Source organism: Seriola aureovittata, chromosome 9 (assembly GCF_021018895.1).
Source record: "Seriola aureovittata isolate HTS-2021-v1 ecotype China chromosome 9, ASM2101889v1, whole genome shotgun sequence".
NCBI classification, from domain to species: domain Eukaryota; kingdom Metazoa; phylum Chordata; class Actinopteri; order Carangiformes; family Carangidae; genus Seriola; species Seriola aureovittata.
In genome coordinates, this window is record NC_079372.1 from 5985281 (window position 1) to 6003914 (window position 18634).

The following is an 18634-nucleotide window of genomic DNA, read 5'->3' on the forward strand; positions in this document are numbered from 1 at the left end:
GGTAAAGCACTTCAAAAAAAGCCAACACACACGTCTACATTCTCTCATGTTTATCAAATTATCAAATATGGCAGTTTTTATATCAAACCCAACTGATTCTGAGGTAATACACAAAGAACAGTCACGATACATGAGAATTTATTTCTAAAACAGACTTAGATCTAGATAAAAATAGATAGGAAATAGGTAAAAAAAAAAAAGTATATTACACTGTTCAGGAGGCTGTATATGTTTTAAGTATGTACAAAGTTCAAAATATACTGAATATGCCCAAAAATTTGCTGTTGAACTAAAAGAGACTCTGAAATACATAAAATAGACTTTGAACCTTAATTTACAATCTTTTATCAAGACTAATGAATAAGAAGGAAATGGCAAAAACTTTTTTGACCCTGCTCTTTTAGGGTGAAACTAAGACTGTTTTGTTATACTTGCAAGTCAGTAGCAAGGTAAGACAACATTCTGTTTTTATTGTAAATCATACTCTGAGGCAATGTCACATTTGAAGACTTTTTGTGCATTTTAATCAAACAAATTACAAAAATAATCCTGTTTTGGGTGTAATGTTGATATTGCAGAGGGAGAGAGAAAAAAAATTCTCATGCCCAAATACCATTCAAATTTCAGTTTTGTGGGCATTCATACTGTCATAGTGAAGTAATTTTTGCATTTGCACATACCAAGAGTATAAACATTGACAGCAAGATGTACTATTACTGCCATTACAAAAACAATGCAGCATAATCCACCCAACTATCTGTAAGACAAAAACATGTAAACTTTGTGTGTCTGCATCAAACTGAACATTGCAGCTCAGAGTATGGTCTGTGAGACAGTACAAGTGCGATTTCAAAAACAGTTCTGGCTGGGCAATATAAAACACGCAGTGTTTCAGCTGCTATACTGATGCACCACGGGCGCACCAAAAAACAAAAATTGGAGAACAGGTCTTGGAGGCAGTGCTTGGGTGCTCCAGCAACATCCCCTCAGCCAAGATCAGCTGAGGGCTTGATTGGCCTTAAAGGATGCAGAGTAGCAGAGCTGGTTCCTGATCTGATGAGCTGGTGTGCAAGTCTTTCCCAGAACAGGACGTCAGTCAGTGGACTGTGCTGCTGAACGTAGCTCATCCATAGTCACAACTCGTGTTTGTAACACCGTGAGCTGACTACACAAGTTCACAATCCTCATCCTGACATCACAACAGCTTATGGTTCAGAATCTCCCAAACCATCCTTTTTCTAAAGTAGGGCATGTGTTTCTGTGAATAAGAGGAGAGAGGTCATGTGAGCCATTTTTAGGACACTCTGATGATGATGTCATCAGATTAATCTTGTTTGTTGCTGCTGTTTTTGATTACCTGTGTGAATGTGATTGGCTTGTCTTTGGTAATGTAATCCGCATATTTGCATGTGAACATTCCACAGTCGCTACCATTCATCTGCTGAGGGATTTCCTGTGAGGGAGCGAGGAATAAAAATCATAATAATAATTTAAAAAATAAAATAAAAAAATAAATAATAATAATAGAATAAATCAACATTTAAAAAGGTGTACGTAAACTCCTGACCAACCCGCAGTGCAAAATGAAATCACCTGTGACAGTTAGACAGGACATTTCATCAACAGCAGTGATAGTTATTACTAGATAGTAGAACTAAATAGTTCAGTGAAGTTATTACTTATTATCACAAGACATTTTGCTCTTGACAATGCAACAGTGTTATTAATGGATTTTTCACAGTAGCGGGTTGTACATTATTCATATTTCAAATGTATCCTTGCTCAAATGTCCAAGCTCACTTGTCTTGTGTGAAAGTGTAAAAAAAATGTATACTAACATAATGTAACAGTATAAACAGCACTGCTCTCTAAATGAGAAACACGATAATACTACTAGAACAAGACTATAAAAACTCCAACAGTGGGGTCTAGAGGGCGGACTGCTATACTGGCCACGTGATGGATGTGCAGATGAAACGAAGTGGGCTGTATGCCAACAGATGATTGATAGGCTTTTCCTTCATATATAGTGCTGGAGGGACCCCTCCCCCCTTTACCAGCCCCACATTTGTCAAAGCACTCCAAGACATTTAGTCAAATATGTACAACTGCTGTCAATTGTCAAGCACATTGAGGAAAATCTGTGGTATTTGATAATATAAATAAAACCTGACTTGACTTGAAATAACACCCCTCCTTAGTTTTTATTCAAACTCATGGTGATATTTTGGATTTTTTCTAAAAGTATCCACAGATTTTTTTTGTCTACCACTACATTGAAACTAACTACTAGTTACCAAGATATTAGTAAGGGCTTTACACAAAACTTGGTGATGGATTTACAATTAAAGCTAGTCCACTGGTAACCATGGACCTGGACAAACTGGCCAAAGATGGAGGCACTACTGGATCTGAACACTATAACCTGGAGTTTTCAGCCAATAACAGAAACCCATCCAGAATTCCTAAATGCATGACATTTTTGACAACACAGCATGAAATGGCACAATAACAATAACTATATAATGCTCTCAGCCCTCATGCGTATTAGACTTACACTGCGCTTTTTGCTGTGTAGACTCCAGCCTGAGGTTTCCAGTTCTTTGCCCTTCTTGTCCTTACTTTCCTGCTGCAGGTAAGCACTGGGGAAACAAAAATGTATTACTTCCTATACACATCAAGGCTCTCCAAATATACAACTAGACATGCCATTCAACAAACAAACATATGTGATACTAGAACTTACAACAATATTTTGCATGCTTCATGGTTGTTTCCTCCCATAGAATCAAAGTACATGATAGCCTTTTTGCGGAAATCCACCACCTGTTGCACAATATTAAAAAAAAGCTTAATAAATCCCAACACTGTCATGTCCAAGTCCACAATTATGGTAATTCTGGTAATTAAGACTTACAGAGAGGCACCAGTGCACATCCAAGTGGACAGGAACCAACAGGATGTCTTTTGAAAAGATGTCCATCTTTTTGGTCCAGCGGCGGACAGCAGAGTAGCCACTGCTGCGCAGCTTTGGATAGAAAAAAGTGTTGAACGTATTGACTGACGGCAGGCTGGGGTCCTTGCTGCGCTCGACCAGAAGGTTCATGTAAAAGTTGATCACCTGAGAGATTAAGGAGGGAGAGTTACAATTAATTGGACAAGCACTACTGCATGACTCAGTTGTGTAACATGTTATATGCACAATATAACCATAGTCATTTATTTTTTACTTTATAATTTATGCATAACCAAAAGGATTAAGTTATTTCACACAGACCGTGATGCTTAAGGATAATGTGTACTCACTTCATCATTCAGCCAATTGAGGTTGCTGAGGGTGTGCAGGTCTTTGCGTGTAAGGCTGAGACCAAAACCTTCACTTAACACTTCATGAGGACTACCTCCTCTCAGGACTCTGTTCACCTCAGCCTCCATTTCCTAAACAGAAAGAGACAGCGCACATGAAAAAGCAGGAAATACAAACTTAACCCTTATATACTCATTACTTATGAATATAGTCCAAAAACCTTGAGCCTGCAGAAATGAGAAATTGTCGATACTTGTAACCCCTTGTATTATTCTGAATTTCCATTTTTTATTATTTCCGGTCTAGTTATTTTGACCCAAAGAGTGGGGCAGTGGAAAAAACCCATTTGCTCTTAACTTAGGCAGCATACATAACTTAATATCAGTCTCAAAGAATTTACAATAAAACCAATAATTGTACATAAAAGCACCATTCGGGCAGGCTTTTACTTACTCTACACTTTCAACTGCATTTCTATTTTTTTTTTAACCTTAGATTTTTATTAGTTTACATTTTATTATTATAGAATGAACATTGTTTCAGTTAGGTGTGCCAAAGCATTTCTACTTTTTAAAATGGAAGAAATCATAAATTCAGAAAAAATTATGTTCTAAGTGAGAAAACTTCCATTTGGGTGGGTCATCTGAATAAATTCAAGCACAGCAAAGATACAACCATACCTCTGTGAGTTCAGGGAATTCTGGTTTCTCTTCCAAAGGCTTTGGTTCTTCTATCACAGGAGTCAAAGGAACCTCCTTCTCCAAAGGAACTCGAACATGGACCTCCACATCTGGGCTGCGTTGCCCCTCTTCAGACAGGCGCTGGGAGCCAGTAACAACATGACACAGGTTAGTGGGATAGCCAGAGGCTGATAAACAATGGACATGATACAACTGAACCTGAAGGAGGCTTCAGTGGTTAAACAGTCACCTGTCGCAGCAGCTGGGCAGCCAGGGCCTCCTGCTCTTCTATATGTCTCCGTCTCTCTCGCGCCCGAGAGTCGTACATACTAGTTCTACAGTGACAAAAAGGCAAGTTTTTCCTTGTGACTCTGTTCAAACATAATATCAGTGAATTATGGACCAATTACTTAATGAATAATTAAATGCATTGGTATGTCCTTACAATTCTTTGATCCATAGCTCTGCTTGGAAACATGGCACACTGTAAAGACAGAGTAATGTGTTATTATGTGTATGATATAACATTTGAACCGACTTAAGTCATTGTTTTGACTGCACCTCACATTCCTCACATTTCTCAGACTTACATTATGTTTTTATAAAAATTACATTTTTATTCAAATTATGAAATACATTAACCGCATCAAACATGAAATGTTAAGATGTCTACATATTTGACCATGTCTGTATGTACGTTTAATCATATTACACATTAGATTACTATTAACCAGTGAAATGTATCTCATCATAAAACATTGAAAACAAAATAACACTGACTGAAAACAAATACTAACCTTGAGCTGTCCTTCTTTTTACCCTTTTGCTCATTTACAATAATTACAGAGTCACCATCATGCACTACAAGAGAAGACAAGGGGATTACAACCCAAGATGAAATATAGAAACAAGCAAATACTCAGTTCACTTATGACACACCATTTTCATAATTCCTACAATAGGCAAGTATCTTACCTGATGATTGTGTGTCCTGAGAAGAGTTATCCTGCAGAGCAGATGGGGAGGGAGCTGATGTGAGAGTAGCTGCTCTGCTAGAGCTGAGGTCTGTGTCCAGAGACCAAGTCTGGATCCCTGGCCTGCTGGAAGTCCCCACTGGGCTGGGGAGGTTGCTGGAGCTCTGGCTTGACATCCCTCTTGGGCTGGGTGAGCTGCTGGTTCCCTCTGAAGTTCCTCCTGCTGCTGACCCAGTAGGGGAAGAGAACTGCAGCAGTCTGCGGCTGGTGGTCAGGAAGCTGGTGCTGATGAGAATGTGACAGGGGTAAGAAGAAGAGGGAGCAGACACAATGTAGATACAGTCCAGACATAATCAAAGGGTTAAAGGATGGGAAGATACTTATTAAAATGTATTTGTTACCCATATAAACATATGAAGAATGAAGATGGATACTCCTTCCTTGCATGCCACCGCCAGCTATAAATCGTGGGTGCGACTACCACAGAGTATTCATCAGAAATTGCTAGCACTTTTGAAATCTGTTGACCATAAAGCTATGCAAGTAAAATCTTACTTACTTTGTCATTCTAGGATACAACTAAAATAAAAACTAGAAATTTGGATAACACACTACTGTTAAGCTTAAGCGCCTCTGGAGCCACCCACTGGCCTGTGACTGAATTTTGATAGTACTCTTTCTGCTGTGACCCGCTTCTCTGTATCCCTTTACATATTTCATTGACAGTTTGAATCTGGCATTGTTTAAGTATCCTGTTTCAGTATGAATACGTACAAATCTCTGTGTGACCTCATGAAGGCGTGTGAGCTGCCGTTGTGAAGGAAAGACGACTGACCACCAGAGACCATGGTCAGAAGCTGCCTGTAGACCTCCTTCTCCTCCTCACAAACAGACTGGACAAACACACAGGAGAACCAAGAAACATACAATGAAATGTAAACAACTGAAATAGAAGGAATCATGTGGTGCCTTATCATCCTAATGTCTGACCTCCTGTGCTGTGCAGCGGGGCTTGGCCATGTGTATGCGGCCAGATGAGGTGCTGTGTGTTGGGCTCTGCACCACTTTGATGGGAAAGGTCTTCTCATACATGCTGGTGCAGGGGCTGCTTGTGGTGCCCAGTCCACTTAAGAAACTGCAGAATCAAAATGACAGTTCAGGCATCAAATATCATCAACTGACAATAGTTTACACAGTATAATGATAAATCATAGGACAAAAAAAAAAAAAAACACTACTCAAACAGAAAATGTTTTGTTGAGAGGCAAAAACCAAGATGTAAGGAATACCTTGCTGATCCATAAGGTCGGAGGTTTAGGGGTCTGCCTAGCCGTGGAGCGGAGTGCAGTTTAGGGGGGACAGAGGGTGGCAAGATGACTGAATGCCCATTTGTTTTTGGCACCTCACGATGTGAGGGACTCATGCACACTTGTCTCCTGCAGACTTTTGATCCCATAATGGACTTCTCATTACGCAACCATTCTAGAGTTGGGAAAAAAACAGTCAAATAATCAAAGTCTCTCCATGAGCTCAAAGACAGCAGACATCCTATCAACCTTAATGTGAATGGTTGTACAATGTTTTAAGAAACAAGTTCTACCTGATTTGGATGTTTTCCATTCCAAGGTTGTTGCAGGAGCAGCAAATGTCTCATCCAGAGAGTTCCTTTCAGTAATCTTTATAAAAACAAATGCACAACATGTTTAAATAAAAGCAAAAATGTTTTGATACATTTAAAATAATTTCCCTAAAATTCAATCCTTACCGGCCTGCATGCCCAGGCTGCTGCTGATGTAGAGGGCTGTGGCTCTCCAGGTGGAGGTCCAGGGGAGGCAGGCAGTATATTTCTTAAGGTAGGGCTTACGTTATTCCTCATCCAGGTAGCCACACTGGAGCTATGACTCTTAACCCCTTCAGCCGCAATTTTGACTGTGTCAATAAGATCCCCTAGATAATATTTAAACAGACACATGGGACAGTAAGAACGGTAACAGCGATTTCACTATATCCTCACAGATATTCGCAGTATAATATGTAAGTGATTTTGCAATTACCCATTCGTGATTTCTTTATCATTAAACCATCTTGGTCGATATTATGTCCATCTTCCAAACTTGAGGAAAAAAAGATTGATGCTGATACAGTTAATAACACGTTCCATCAATGTCGACAGACTGAATATAAATAGTTTTCTTCACATTACATAAAACCGTTGAGACAGAAACGCATGGAATAACAGTTAACTTCACTTGGGATCAGTTTAATTCAGTGTCTTTTTAAACTCACGGTCATTACACATGGGAATAATCCTGTTACAGTTCATACCATTCAATTGGTCTTTTCCTCCTCATCTGACCATCTCCCGGTGCCCGGTGTGCATCTGAGTTCTCCGCAGCTGGTACACCATTGCGAAGATTGGCAAAGCTCGTTTCTATCCATTCGTAGATTTTATTCAACATGGCTCAAAAGTTTTACAAATAGCGCCTCTGGTTTAAAGATAAATCGCTATGGCTGCTTTCAGTCTACCTGTCGATATAGTCAAACCAAATTAAGCTAATACGCCTCATTCGACTGAGGCGGGTTAGCTGAGGAAGTTTGAAAGGCTAACATTCCTCACAAATATCATTTTACTTTCCCACGACACGAGCTAACCGTTAGCTAGTTAGCTGAGAATTCGCTAGTTGCCTAGCTAGCACACTATGCTAACTACCCAGCTAGCTAACGTTGTTAGCTACAAGGCTAATTTATGGAAGTATGTTTAAATACCAACGGGGATGCGATAAGTCGCAACCGACGCGTTCGGAAAAACGGCTATCATTCTGAGTCACACCCTAACTCATTTATATATCCTTAACGTGACTTTAAATTGCATATAAACTCGTTGAAGAATAACATCTCCCGCTTCTTCCTCATTCAAAACCACAACATGGCTGAACAGGACGCGCTACTATCGCACACTGTGATTGGATGACTGTATGCTTGAAGTCGGAGTGCACCGCAGACTAACTGGTCGATTGCAGACCGGAGGAGAGCATTTAATGTCACGTCACACCCGCCGGCACAGACTCGGGAACACAGTCTTATTTTTATCACATGTAGACACCACATGCACGAAATAATTTAGCGTTAGCCCACTGTCTATAATTTCCCCGTGTGTCCGATGCACTCGCACAGATACACAAACACACGCAGTTACGAAGTAGACCTTATTCTCAGAGGTCTTAAACTCATAATTTGGCATAACATTTTCGAAGAGATTTTGAGTATGTTGCTTCAGTCTGTATCTAATTAAACGGACAAAAATGCGAACCAAAAAGAAATAAACAACAAAGCAGCCTATATGCTGCTAATACCTATGAGCCACGTGTTATTTTCCAGTGTCATTTGTCCAATTAAAGTTACAAGATACAAAACGTGTGTTGGAGGATGACTGAGGAGCCACTGTATTATTATTATTATTATTATGTCACCTGTGCATCAAAATATAGAAGAGCCACTTTACCTGCACGAGCAGTACTACATGACCTTTATCTACCCTTGCTCCTTTTATCTACCTTGACTAATTTGTGTGAACTAACCAACCAGAATAAACCAGATAAAATAAATGAATAAAAATATGTATTATTATTATTGTGATAATATGTACAATGTGCAATTCTGGGTTCACAAATCACCCACTGAGCTAAATAGTTTAATTAATTTCAGATAAACACTTCAAAACTATAACTATGATCCCAAAACAAACAGTGGAATTAGGAACTTTATATACAGCTAAAATAATCAGAAGTCGTTTGTCCGAGGACCAGGGTGCTGTTTAATAATACACCTAGCATGATGTTTTAGCAGTGTGAGTGATTAGCACTTGATTGTATTATGGGAAACTTTCTGAACATTTATAGAAACTTACAGTAAGACACCTCCACAAAACTGAAATGTTTACTGTAAAAATATCTCAAATTAAGCTCTCATTTGCCCTGTCCTGTTGAAAATTGTCTTTTTAATGAACTCTGTAATTAATTTAATGCCTAAGTTATTTTCTTTATTGTAATTTCACATGAATAACATAGACTAAATGTGAAGTGAATGTAGATGTGTTAACACACAATCAGAATCATAAATCATAAATCAGAATGAACCAGTAAGCACACTCATACATATTCACCCTTTAATAAATGAATACAGTGACACCAATATTACAGTGAAATGCTCTTAGAACAATATACTACCGCATCAATATTGTCAAATAAAGGTAATCCAAGGCCACTTTAGAAGACTAATAAATTCATTTCAAGCTTTAAACTCACCATCTCTTGCTTTCTAAAATATATCATTCTGTCATAAAAAAATAAACTTCAAATCTCATGAAATATAGCATTCAAGCCCCTCCACAAATGCAGGCCTTATCAAAAGTTAGAGTAAATTCATGCATGTTTGGCACTGTCATGTTTATATTTAATTGTAATGTCACCGTTTCAAGCCAACTATATAAGTTTAAATAATATTAGGACCAAAAACTACAATGCCAACAATCAAGGTTTGCTCAAACTAAATATTTCTCATGAAAACACACATATTAGACAAATGACACACTAATAATAAACATTGCAACAATGTGAATGCAATGAATGACAGCTTCATAGTTAAATGGGGGGGGGGGGGGGGGTCAACATATTGATCATACATTCTACAACAAATAACAAATCAAGGCAGACATGAGTAGCAACATCCCAAAACCAGTAAATAATATTTCAGATTGTCATTCGAAAGCCAGAAAAAAGAGGTCACCTATCCTCGAACTGTTAAAAACAGTTAGGCTAACTGAAAACAAAGGGAAAGTTTTTCTTTTTCTTTTTTTTTTTAAAGTTAGGTTTGTGCTTTCATTGACTAAATCAACACCCACAGCAATAGTCCAACAATGGGATGACTTTACTTGGCATAGTTAGGGCTTTTTTTAAGAGTCATGCATAATGTGCTGTTGATCAAACACTTCCTAAACAGCACTGACATCTATTGTTTGCAGGTGATTTATGATACCAATGCAAGCATGGATATATGACACCCATACAGCTTCATATGAACACTCACAGAATGTTTTATCTACGTTAAACAGATTAAGATCAGAGACCACTGATCACTGGTAAAGCTAGTAAGCTAACCCCCTAGCGTGGTAAGCGTTTCCAAACATGCTAGAGAGGAGGGAAAGGTTATAGACATCTTGGGTGTTAATACTGACATTATGTCTATGTACATGTGTAGCTGTACAAGAGATTCACAAACTATTTGTGACCATGTCAGTATCAGGCAAAAAATAAAGCTGTTACAAGTGGAAGTATTGTCACCACAATCACCAAAAATTCACAAGACTCTTATCATGTCTGCCTATATTTCCAATCTGGTGCATCCCTTTGTCTGTAGGTCAGAAAGGTAGGGTGATGGTTTACTCTCGTTTTGTTCCAAAGATTTGGAGGAAGAAGGAGAAGATGTAGATGATATCTAGGTAGATGTTGAGAGTGGCAAAGACATACTCTTCCGGGCTCATGGTGTACCGCTTGTTCCCCATGAGAAGTTGGGTGTCAAACGCCAAAAACTGCAACAGAAAATACAAATACAATTGTTTCTGATTCTAGTCTACAATATATGACATTTTCTTTCAATAATGGCTTGAAACTGTCTATAATCTTACCATGGTAAACAGTATGGCTCCCAAGACAGCATAGGTGGCATCCAACCATGGTACCTAGATGGAAATGATAACTTGATTAGATGTGATTCCAGTATTTAGATCAACGCGTGAAAGACTTAGAGTTGAGTCTCACATCAGATGTTTGTCAATTTATGTTCATATTTAATGTAACTATGTCCTGGTTGTACATCACATACCAAGTGTAATTGCTTCATTTGGTTAGTCGTACTTACATATTGAAAGGGAAGGACGAGTGCCAGCACCAGTCCAGAGATGAACATGACCATGCAGAAGACAAAGAGCACACCTTGGTATGATGTCACATCAAACTGGATAGAGAAAGCACATAAAATCAAACCTAAGTATGTTTATCCAACAGTAAGAAAACAGTATGAAAAGCTGACACACACAAATGATTTCCACTCTCAATCAAACATGTTTATGAGATAAAATATAAAAGTACAGGAAAGGAGAAATTGTTGATTTTTTATTTCTCACCTTAGTTTGGAAGCTGAAGACTGTGACCAGGAGGCAAACAGCTGCTGTGATGCCCAGACACATCACCACTGACTTGGTATTATAGAAACTGTTAAAACAAGAAACATGCAGAACTTTCTGAAAATGTTTCAAGCTATAAAAATCAATGCACGACACAGGAGGAAAGTCACTACAAGATAGTAAAACAATACAGTTACAAAAAGCAGTGAGCAAAGATGATGTGTACCTGGACAACATCCCTGTCATGTAGGAGAGGGACAGGGTCTGTAACAGGACATATGATAGTCATGTGAAACTGCAAGAGGTTATCTCACTCCACTTCAGGAAAGTATTCAGCCGCATTCATTTTCACAAAATACTTTCATAAATTTGAGTTACATCATTTTGACTTTTGACTGTCAACATACAATCACTTGTGGGGCGAGTTACACATGAACAAATATTGTTAATGTATGAATGTACTTTTTGTTACTCTAAACTCTGTGGTCTGTGGCTTTGATGTGAAAACACTGCTCATCACACAAAAATTAATATTAAAAATATAACAAATGTCCGCCTTGTACTTACAAAGATGGCAAGCAGAATCAGATTCCATGGAAACTGCCTCCTGTAGGAGTGAGGACAGAGAAATAGAATTCCAACATTTTAGGTGATTTATTTCTTTTTTTCAATTTTATTTATTCATTTTTGATGATTTGCATTGAAGTTTGGGAACTTTTCACCTACCTTGGTGCAGAGCAGCAAGACAGGGTCACATAGGTGACAAAGAACACAATGCTGTTAAACAACAGAGATATTGTTAGATATGTTGTGAGACAGGAGCGGCATGAACCAAAAATGAAGTGTATATATTATGTGTATTGTGTATTACTGACTTGAGGCTGACTAAACTTGTTACTTACTAAGAGGCCCAGTACCACCCAGGGTTGGCTTGAATGTAGTCCTTCACAGGGTCACTAAAAGTTGGACAGTCTTAGTAAGTACACTACCCAGTGAATTTCATCAGATGTACTTCATTTTTTGTTAAACATGAGAGAAAATTAAGATAGTTCTCATCTTACCAGAATGTGAAGAGAGCCACAATAGCAAGAGTGACCAAAAGCTGGATCATCAAGATGGCGTACACCTAAAAGAAAGCAATTTTGAGTAAAGAAAGAAGGCATAATTGTACATGTACTGGTAATGGCTGCTCAGGCCTTTAATGTTTAACAATGTTCAGTTCAGCATTCACAACAGAGCTACTATTGTAATCAATGTGATGATGAAGCTTTTGACACCTTACGGATGAAGACCCTTCTGATGTTGCGATCATCCCAGGTGAACTCTGTGAGCATCTCCACATCATTATAGCAAGGAGCACTGGTGCCTGGAGAATACGTTTATTTACACTTATTTAAAACTTTTTGATGTTATTTTTCATCATCACAAAACATGATAAACATTGTCAAATCTATCAGTTAAAAATAAGGACAGAAGAACTTGAGGTGTTGTCCTACCCGCAGTGGCTTCCTCATAGCTGGGAGGAGCTGGTGCCACTAAGGCCTGTCCACTGGAGGAGCCATTGGTGGTCTTGTTTGCAAGAGAAAGCTGATAGCACAGAAGATGAACAATTTGTTATATTTAAGTTTATAGTCTGTTACTCATTTGAGCTGAGAGTTAATGAATATTTGAAGAAAAAAAATTCTTCAGTTGACCTGAATTTTATATTTCCAGTCTTAAGTATAAACGTTTCAGATCCTAATGGTGTTGCATTTTCTTTAGGTACTGTTCCCCAATCTATCAGTTGATTAATAATAACTAGCATGATATAAACAAAAATACATGTATCTCCCTGAAAATATAAAGTTGTAAACCTTTATTGTACAAAGAATCACAATGTATAATTCATACTATTCCAGATGATTACAAGTGAGGCATATTACAGGAGCTTCACCATCTTAGAAAATTAAGTCTTAAGATGGCCATGACAGATCTACAGATGTCTGCAGATGTTTGATTAAAATATATGCAGTACTGCTGTATGTATTGCATTGTATTGTACAGAAAATAATGACACTGACATGTATAGTGAGGGTCAACAGGGGCCCAACAACAAACGTTTGCCCCAGAGCCACTTAGGAAGTTCATCCGGCCATGGTCAGAGAGCACCGACTACAATTAACCGGCGATGTTTGAAAACCCCAGAAGGTCGTTTAGAAACATTAACAGTGTTAACAGTATGATCAAAGACTGTTTTGACCAGCTGAATGGATATGAGAGGCACGAACTGGGACCAGGCCACAGTAAGCTAAGTAGCACGTTCTACCACAGCTACAGAGAGAAATGGGTTGTCATGGTGACGCAACGTGGTAAAACAATCGGTGACGCATTTCAATCACCTAACCTCTGGTAACACTGAACAGCAGCGTTATACAATACAAAAATATCATATAAACAGAAATTAAAATAAATATTAGAGGGTTTAGAGGTCATTAACATGCGACTCTGTACCAGCTGGTGAATCCTGTGAGATTTTGTGGCTAGAAATCCTGTTCTGCAGGACACAAACCACACTCATTAATGCTACTGGTTAACAGTACAATTTCTCATTTATACATTTCATTAAACGGACTGGTGACAGCTGGTGGTATTTAAAGCTGAATAGTCTGCATTGCATTCACACATTTCACAATAGTGAGACTAAAGGGATGGAGTAGAGGCACGCATATCAACTGACTGTTACGTAATTATCTCGGCCACATAGACCCACAGAATTTTCAGATATACAACTTTTTTTTTTCTTTTCGTAATTAACAGTAGATAAGGACGAAAATATTAACTGAATGACAAATGGCAAGATTAAAGCAAGCTCATACCTTGCCCTGTGTCATGGTGCCTGTCTGTCTTCCTGCAGTAGGCTGTCTTGTTCTGTATGCCAACCAGTCAGTGGGGCTCTGGTGTCTCCTTCCTTGATATTGTAGTTCTTGCAGAGGGAGTAACGAAGGACTGACAGCTGTGAGAAAAGGCCTCGGACTGATAGTGCTCTTCTTGTTGCCCAGACTGAACACCCTGTGACGATATAGTGATGTAATCCCAAAACAACGCAGTTAAGACTCGTGCAGATACCCCTCCCTCACCCACAGAGGGATGTTCTAGCAGCATCCAGGTGAAGCTGCACCATAGAGAAAAGCTGGGACTGTACCACAGCAACAGGAAAAATGGGGAGGATTGATGCCTGCATGATGCCTTATGAGGAGAGAAGTCCAGAGAAATCTGGAAATATGGTCTGCAGCAAAAAGTAGGACAGGGGTACTGCAGGGGCTAAAATATTGTCGAATTTCCACATTTAAAATTGGGATCAATGTTAATTAAAAATGTTGTCTGTGAATTTAAATAGTCATCTTGCATTCAAATTACCTAAAACACAAGTGGCCTTTTTTCAGCAAAGGTGGGAAATTCATAGCTGTTAACTCTAACCACATTAATTAATCCATACTGTATTTTAAAAAGGATTGATGCAAAATGAGAGCTTAATGCAAAAAGATTTTGTTAATTTTGAACTATATAAATAAATAAAAAACATTAGGAGGAACATTTCCCCTTTAAAAATGTGGAAAATGAAAATGTCTGATGTTGTGACATTTTGGATTTTTTGGAAACCCTACCTGATACAACAGAAAATCATAAAACATTAATATGTCACAAAATAGAAATTCCAATAAAAAAAAAGAAATGTTCATTATGTACAATATGAGCTCTTTTATTTAAAAGTGCAAATAACAGAGATATGTTAAGATAATACGGAGAAAATATCCTGTAGATGGTGCATAAAAAGTATTCATAGTAAAACTGACCAACAGTAGATTGCTCTTTTTAATAAAAAAACACAGATGCTGGGGAAAAAAAAAAAAAAAAAACCCATACAGAAATCGAATTACTGTGCAAGAAGTAGGCTTTTGTACAAACTGACATTCAGATACTGGTCAACATGCTAGTCATGACCTTATTTTTCTTTGGATACTCATTCAGCTCTCATTAATGTCTCGCATTAATATCTTTTCATGTGTGCTGCTGAGCATTTCAAAGAAACTTCAGAATTACTTATACCCACGGTGCTACTGAGAGGTGAAATTAATTATATCTTGTCAAACATATCATCCCATATCCCTATAGGTGTACACACTGAGGCAATAACATGTTATCAGGAATAGTTAATGGAATGATACATGGGTTTTGGACATGGCTGACTAAGTTTTCAGCAATTTGCATGACAAAATGAAGGTAGATTTGGCCATGTTCCCAAAGCATCCCCACACAGACAGGATTAATGAAAGTCTCTTTCAACAAAGTAAACATAAAAATTGAAATTTAATTAAATTTGAATCTACCAAAACACCCCTTTTGGGCTTTGATTCTCTTCACTGATACAGTTGGCAATTTGTAGACTTCTGACTTCCCTGGTCAAACACACAAAGTTTCTACTTTCATTGACAAAAAACAGGTATAACACATTTCAAACCAGTAAAGCATAAATGGATATGTGGCCCATCTCCTCAGTACATCTCCCCCTCCCCTCTGGTTCCCTCCAGTCTCAGGTCTGTGTCGTTTCTCCCCAGGGTGAACAGACTAACAACGGCCATCAAAGCTGCCAGCATCATGATGGCACAGCCTCCAAACATGTGTCTGGTGCCGCTGCCACCCTCCCCTCCACCTGTTCCTGATACCTCCCCATGGAGGGCAAGCAGCCCTAGGCAGGCCAGCAGGTTCAGAGGCACCCGGAACCAGGCCAACACACCAGCCCTCTTCTCCTCTGGGATAACCCTGCCCTGGAGAAAACTGACTGCTGGGAAGTAGAGGCCACAGGCAAGCTCCAGCAGCAGGAAGGCTAGAAAGGATTCATGAGGTCTAGGCTGGCCTGGGGCGGTGGAAAAGGTCAGCATGAATAAGGAGAAGAAAGCCATCAGCACAGCCAAACATAGCACATGGCCAGGCTGTAGACGGTAGCGAGTGGAGGTGGCTAGGCGGTACAGCAAGGAGCCAGCCATGCTGGCAGCCATCAGGCAAGAGAACACTATTCCTAAAGGAGGCCCATGAGGGTCCAGTACTGGGGTCCACAGGAAAACAAAAATGTAGAGGACACTTTCAAACAGAGCCTGCACTCCACCCAAGAGCATGACTCTCCTGTCGGACATCAGGCAGCGCAGTCCCTCATGGCAGCTGCGTGAGAACCGGGCCTTCGCAGACAATCGGGTCACACCTCCATTTGGAGTGCCAAGGAGAAGTGTCTGTTTGCCCCCTTCAGGACCTCCTTCAGCCTCTTCCTTGCCCCAGTCTGTTAGTACCACCCAACCACAGCACAGCAGGCAGGGGACAGCCAGGAGAAAGGGAGCCACTGGCCCAAGGTGGAGCCACTCAGCCAGCAAGTTAGCCACCAGCCCTGCTCCAACAGCAAGCCCATGGTTCCAGGTAGCGGCTTTGGTGAAGGTGCTGGGGATCCACTCCTTGGGAAAATCATGGACGTCTACATGTCGGTACACGTACCAGGCTTCAAATGAGGTGGTGAGCAGGGATGTGGACAGACCCCCCAGGACACGGCCCACAATCAAAACAAAGTAGTCTCTGGACAGCTTTGTGAGACAGCAAGCAGAGTAGGACAGGCAAAAGAGAAGACATGTTTGTCTGCGGCCCAAGGCTTGAGGGAGCCAGCCTGAAAAAGGAGCAAACAGAACACAGGAAGCCAGGCCACACACATATAAAATGGCTATTTGGGATTCCAGGAAGCTGTAGTGGCGATAAAGTTTGTAGAGGTAAGGACCCTGGAGCCAGTCTGCCCACAAAGCCAAAAGGTATGCCCGGAGGAATATACTCTGGAAGCGACGGAAGGCTGGGTTGGCTAAAGCGGTAGGAGTAGACTGAGGTGGGGTGAGGCGGCGTGCTGTGATCTCAAGGCCGACACACAGGGCAAGCAGGAAAATGATGGCAAGATATGTTGTTACCAACATGGTGTCATAAATTGCACCCACTTGAGATCAAACCTGAGGTCTCAGGGTCTTTTCAACTCTTTTCTTTCTGTTTCTCAGCACCTGTGGAGAGACAAGGTGAATAAGTATATACAGGCATATGAACAATGCTGAAATTAGTGTCTGATTAAGGTAAAGAGTGTTCTTAAGTAAAACTTTCAGATTTGTAAAACCTTTAATTTAAAACAATAGAGACTCACAATAGATAGGTATAATATCTCTTGTATATACTATACAATGGTGGTAATACAACACCCTATAATACAATGTCCATTAGTGCAAGTCAGGTGGATGTACTGTGGAGTCGCATAACCCTTGTAAGATCAGATTTATGTGATATACAACCGATGTGATACATAATGTGATAAATAAAAAAGTCCATGTAAGCAGGTTGTGTGAACATTGTACAGACTGATGGCAGCTGGCAAGACTGAGTTCCACTAAACTACACTTAGGGTTAGTTTGGCCCAGGGACAAGTCCAAGTATAATGGCTTTTGATCCAGACCTGGTCTGCGGTCTAGCTGGGAAAACTTTCCACAACTGCGGCAAATGTCGTGACAGAGGAGGGTTTACGTTACTGCTGGATAACTTACGATCACCTTACCCTGCGCCGCAGCTCTCACAAAACTTGATCTCATAACGACTTTGGAAATTTGTCTGACAGTGAAATAGCTTTGAAAAGTCGTTTTGTGTCAGGTCGGCATTAGAGTTAGTTGCTTGACTTGTCAATTTGGTGCTAACGTGGCTAATAAGCTCTACTTTTAGATATTTGGTTAATCAACAAAATGGCATTAACTAGCTATAGCAATATCACACTAATTTTAACTGCATTAATGCCTTAAATACTGATTAGTGACGTGCTATTGCTATTTAGCTATCGCTAGCCTACAAGCTAACCTGCTACTAAAATAAACCCGTCAGAACTTGCGCCTCTATCCTATTTGTTTTCCACTATGCTGTATCATACTGTCTGATATGTCTTACCGTGTGGTGTGACAGCGCTCCCATATTAATGACACGTCGTAGAAAGTAATCACATCAAACTTAACTAGCTAAGTGATAGGGAAGGGTAGGCTACAGCTAAGGAAGTATGTCTTTAGTAAACAGACCGGTCACTTCCGGTATCCGGCGTATATTATTTCACCACAAGGTGGCATTCCTACTTTGTTTTTTCATTTACAGCGGTAGGAGAGAGTTGTTGCATGTCTCCAGACACCCCGCGTTTCATTGCTAGCAGCTCGACATTTGAGGTAAGTATAATTTTTAGTTTTTTTCGTGTTTTCTGATCAAATCGACACAGACTCCAAAAACGTCCAGCTGTGTACAACATAACATAATCGTCATCAACTATGTAGTTTAATGCTGTCTAACCTGGATTTCTAACCTGGATTTAATGCATGGATTTCAATGCAATCACCATTTAAGAGGAGTTTAACATCCACACTCTAACTGCACACAGGGTAGGCTATAAACGTGTGTTAATTGTGATAAC

General features: G+C 39.6%; 3 protein-coding genes across 3 annotated transcripts; all 3 read right to left on the bottom strand.

Moving 5' to 3' along the window:
* Nucleotides 1-35: 35 nt before the first annotated feature.
* senp1 (SUMO specific peptidase 1) lies at nt 36-7922 on the bottom strand. The gene is made up of 18 exons (XM_056384750.1): nt 7287-7922; nt 7016-7074; nt 6727-6908; nt 6562-6637; nt 6251-6443; nt 5952-6096; nt 5736-5854; nt 4963-5246; nt 4785-4848; nt 4433-4471; nt 4238-4322; nt 3988-4128; nt 3307-3438; nt 2918-3121; nt 2747-2826; nt 2558-2642; nt 1358-1453; nt 36-1258 (listed from the first exon to the last, which is right to left on the bottom strand). The coding sequence occupies exons 1-18, from the start codon at nt 7418-7420 to the stop codon at nt 1196-1198; spliced, it is 2181 nt and encodes a 726-aa protein (XP_056240725.1). The 5' UTR covers nt 7421-7922; the 3' UTR covers nt 36-1195.
* A 1190-nt stretch (nt 7923-9112) lies between these two features.
* LOC130175231 (protein lifeguard 2-like) lies at nt 9113-14248 on the bottom strand. The gene is made up of 12 exons (XM_056385590.1): nt 13998-14248; nt 12639-12729; nt 12420-12508; nt 12204-12268; nt 12045-12098; nt 11869-11919; nt 11710-11749; nt 11369-11406; nt 11143-11230; nt 10878-10973; nt 10645-10698; nt 9113-10548 (listed from the first exon to the last, which is right to left on the bottom strand). The coding sequence occupies exons 1-12, from the start codon at nt 14010-14012 to the stop codon at nt 10399-10401; spliced, it is 831 nt and encodes a 276-aa protein (XP_056241565.1). The 5' UTR covers nt 14013-14248; the 3' UTR covers nt 9113-10398.
* Nucleotides 14249-15470: 1222 nt separating this feature from the next.
* On the bottom strand, nt 15471-18266 carry mfsd5 (major facilitator superfamily domain containing 5). Its single transcript, XM_056385589.1, has 2 exons — nt 18127-18266; nt 15471-17204 (listed from the first exon to the last, which is right to left on the bottom strand). The coding sequence occupies exon 2, from the start codon at nt 17121-17123 to the stop codon at nt 15675-15677; it is 1449 nt and encodes a 482-aa protein (XP_056241564.1). The 5' UTR covers nt 17124-17204; nt 18127-18266; the 3' UTR covers nt 15471-15674.
* Nucleotides 18267-18634: the final 368 nt, after the last annotated feature.

Bases quoted from the DNA above. Each gene is read 5' to 3' on its own strand.
- senp1 (XM_056384750.1), bottom strand. From the start codon at position 7,420: ATGTTGAATAAAATCTACGAATGGATAGAAACGAGCTTTGCCAATCTT. The intron at 6,097-6,250 runs GTATTCCTTACA...TTGATTCTGCAG, and splicing joins CGACCTTATGGATCAGCAAG to TTTCTTAAGTGGACTGGGCA. The intron at 4,323-4,432 runs GTAAGGACATAC...TTGTCACTGTAG, and splicing joins GAGCTATGGATCAAAGAATT to AACTAGTATGTACGACTCTC.
- LOC130175231 (XM_056385590.1), bottom strand. The intron at 11,920-12,044 runs GTAAGTAACAAG...GTTGTTTAACAG, and splicing joins GGGTGGTACTGGGCCTCTTA to CATTGTGTTCTTTGTCACCT. The intron at 11,407-11,709 runs GTAAGTACAAGG...GTCCTGTTACAG, and splicing joins TGATTCTGCTTGCCATCTTT to ACCCTGTCCCTCTCCTACAT.
- mfsd5 (XM_056385589.1), bottom strand. From the start codon at position 17,123: ATGTTGGTAACAACATATCTTGCCATCATTTTCCTGCTTGCCCTGTGT.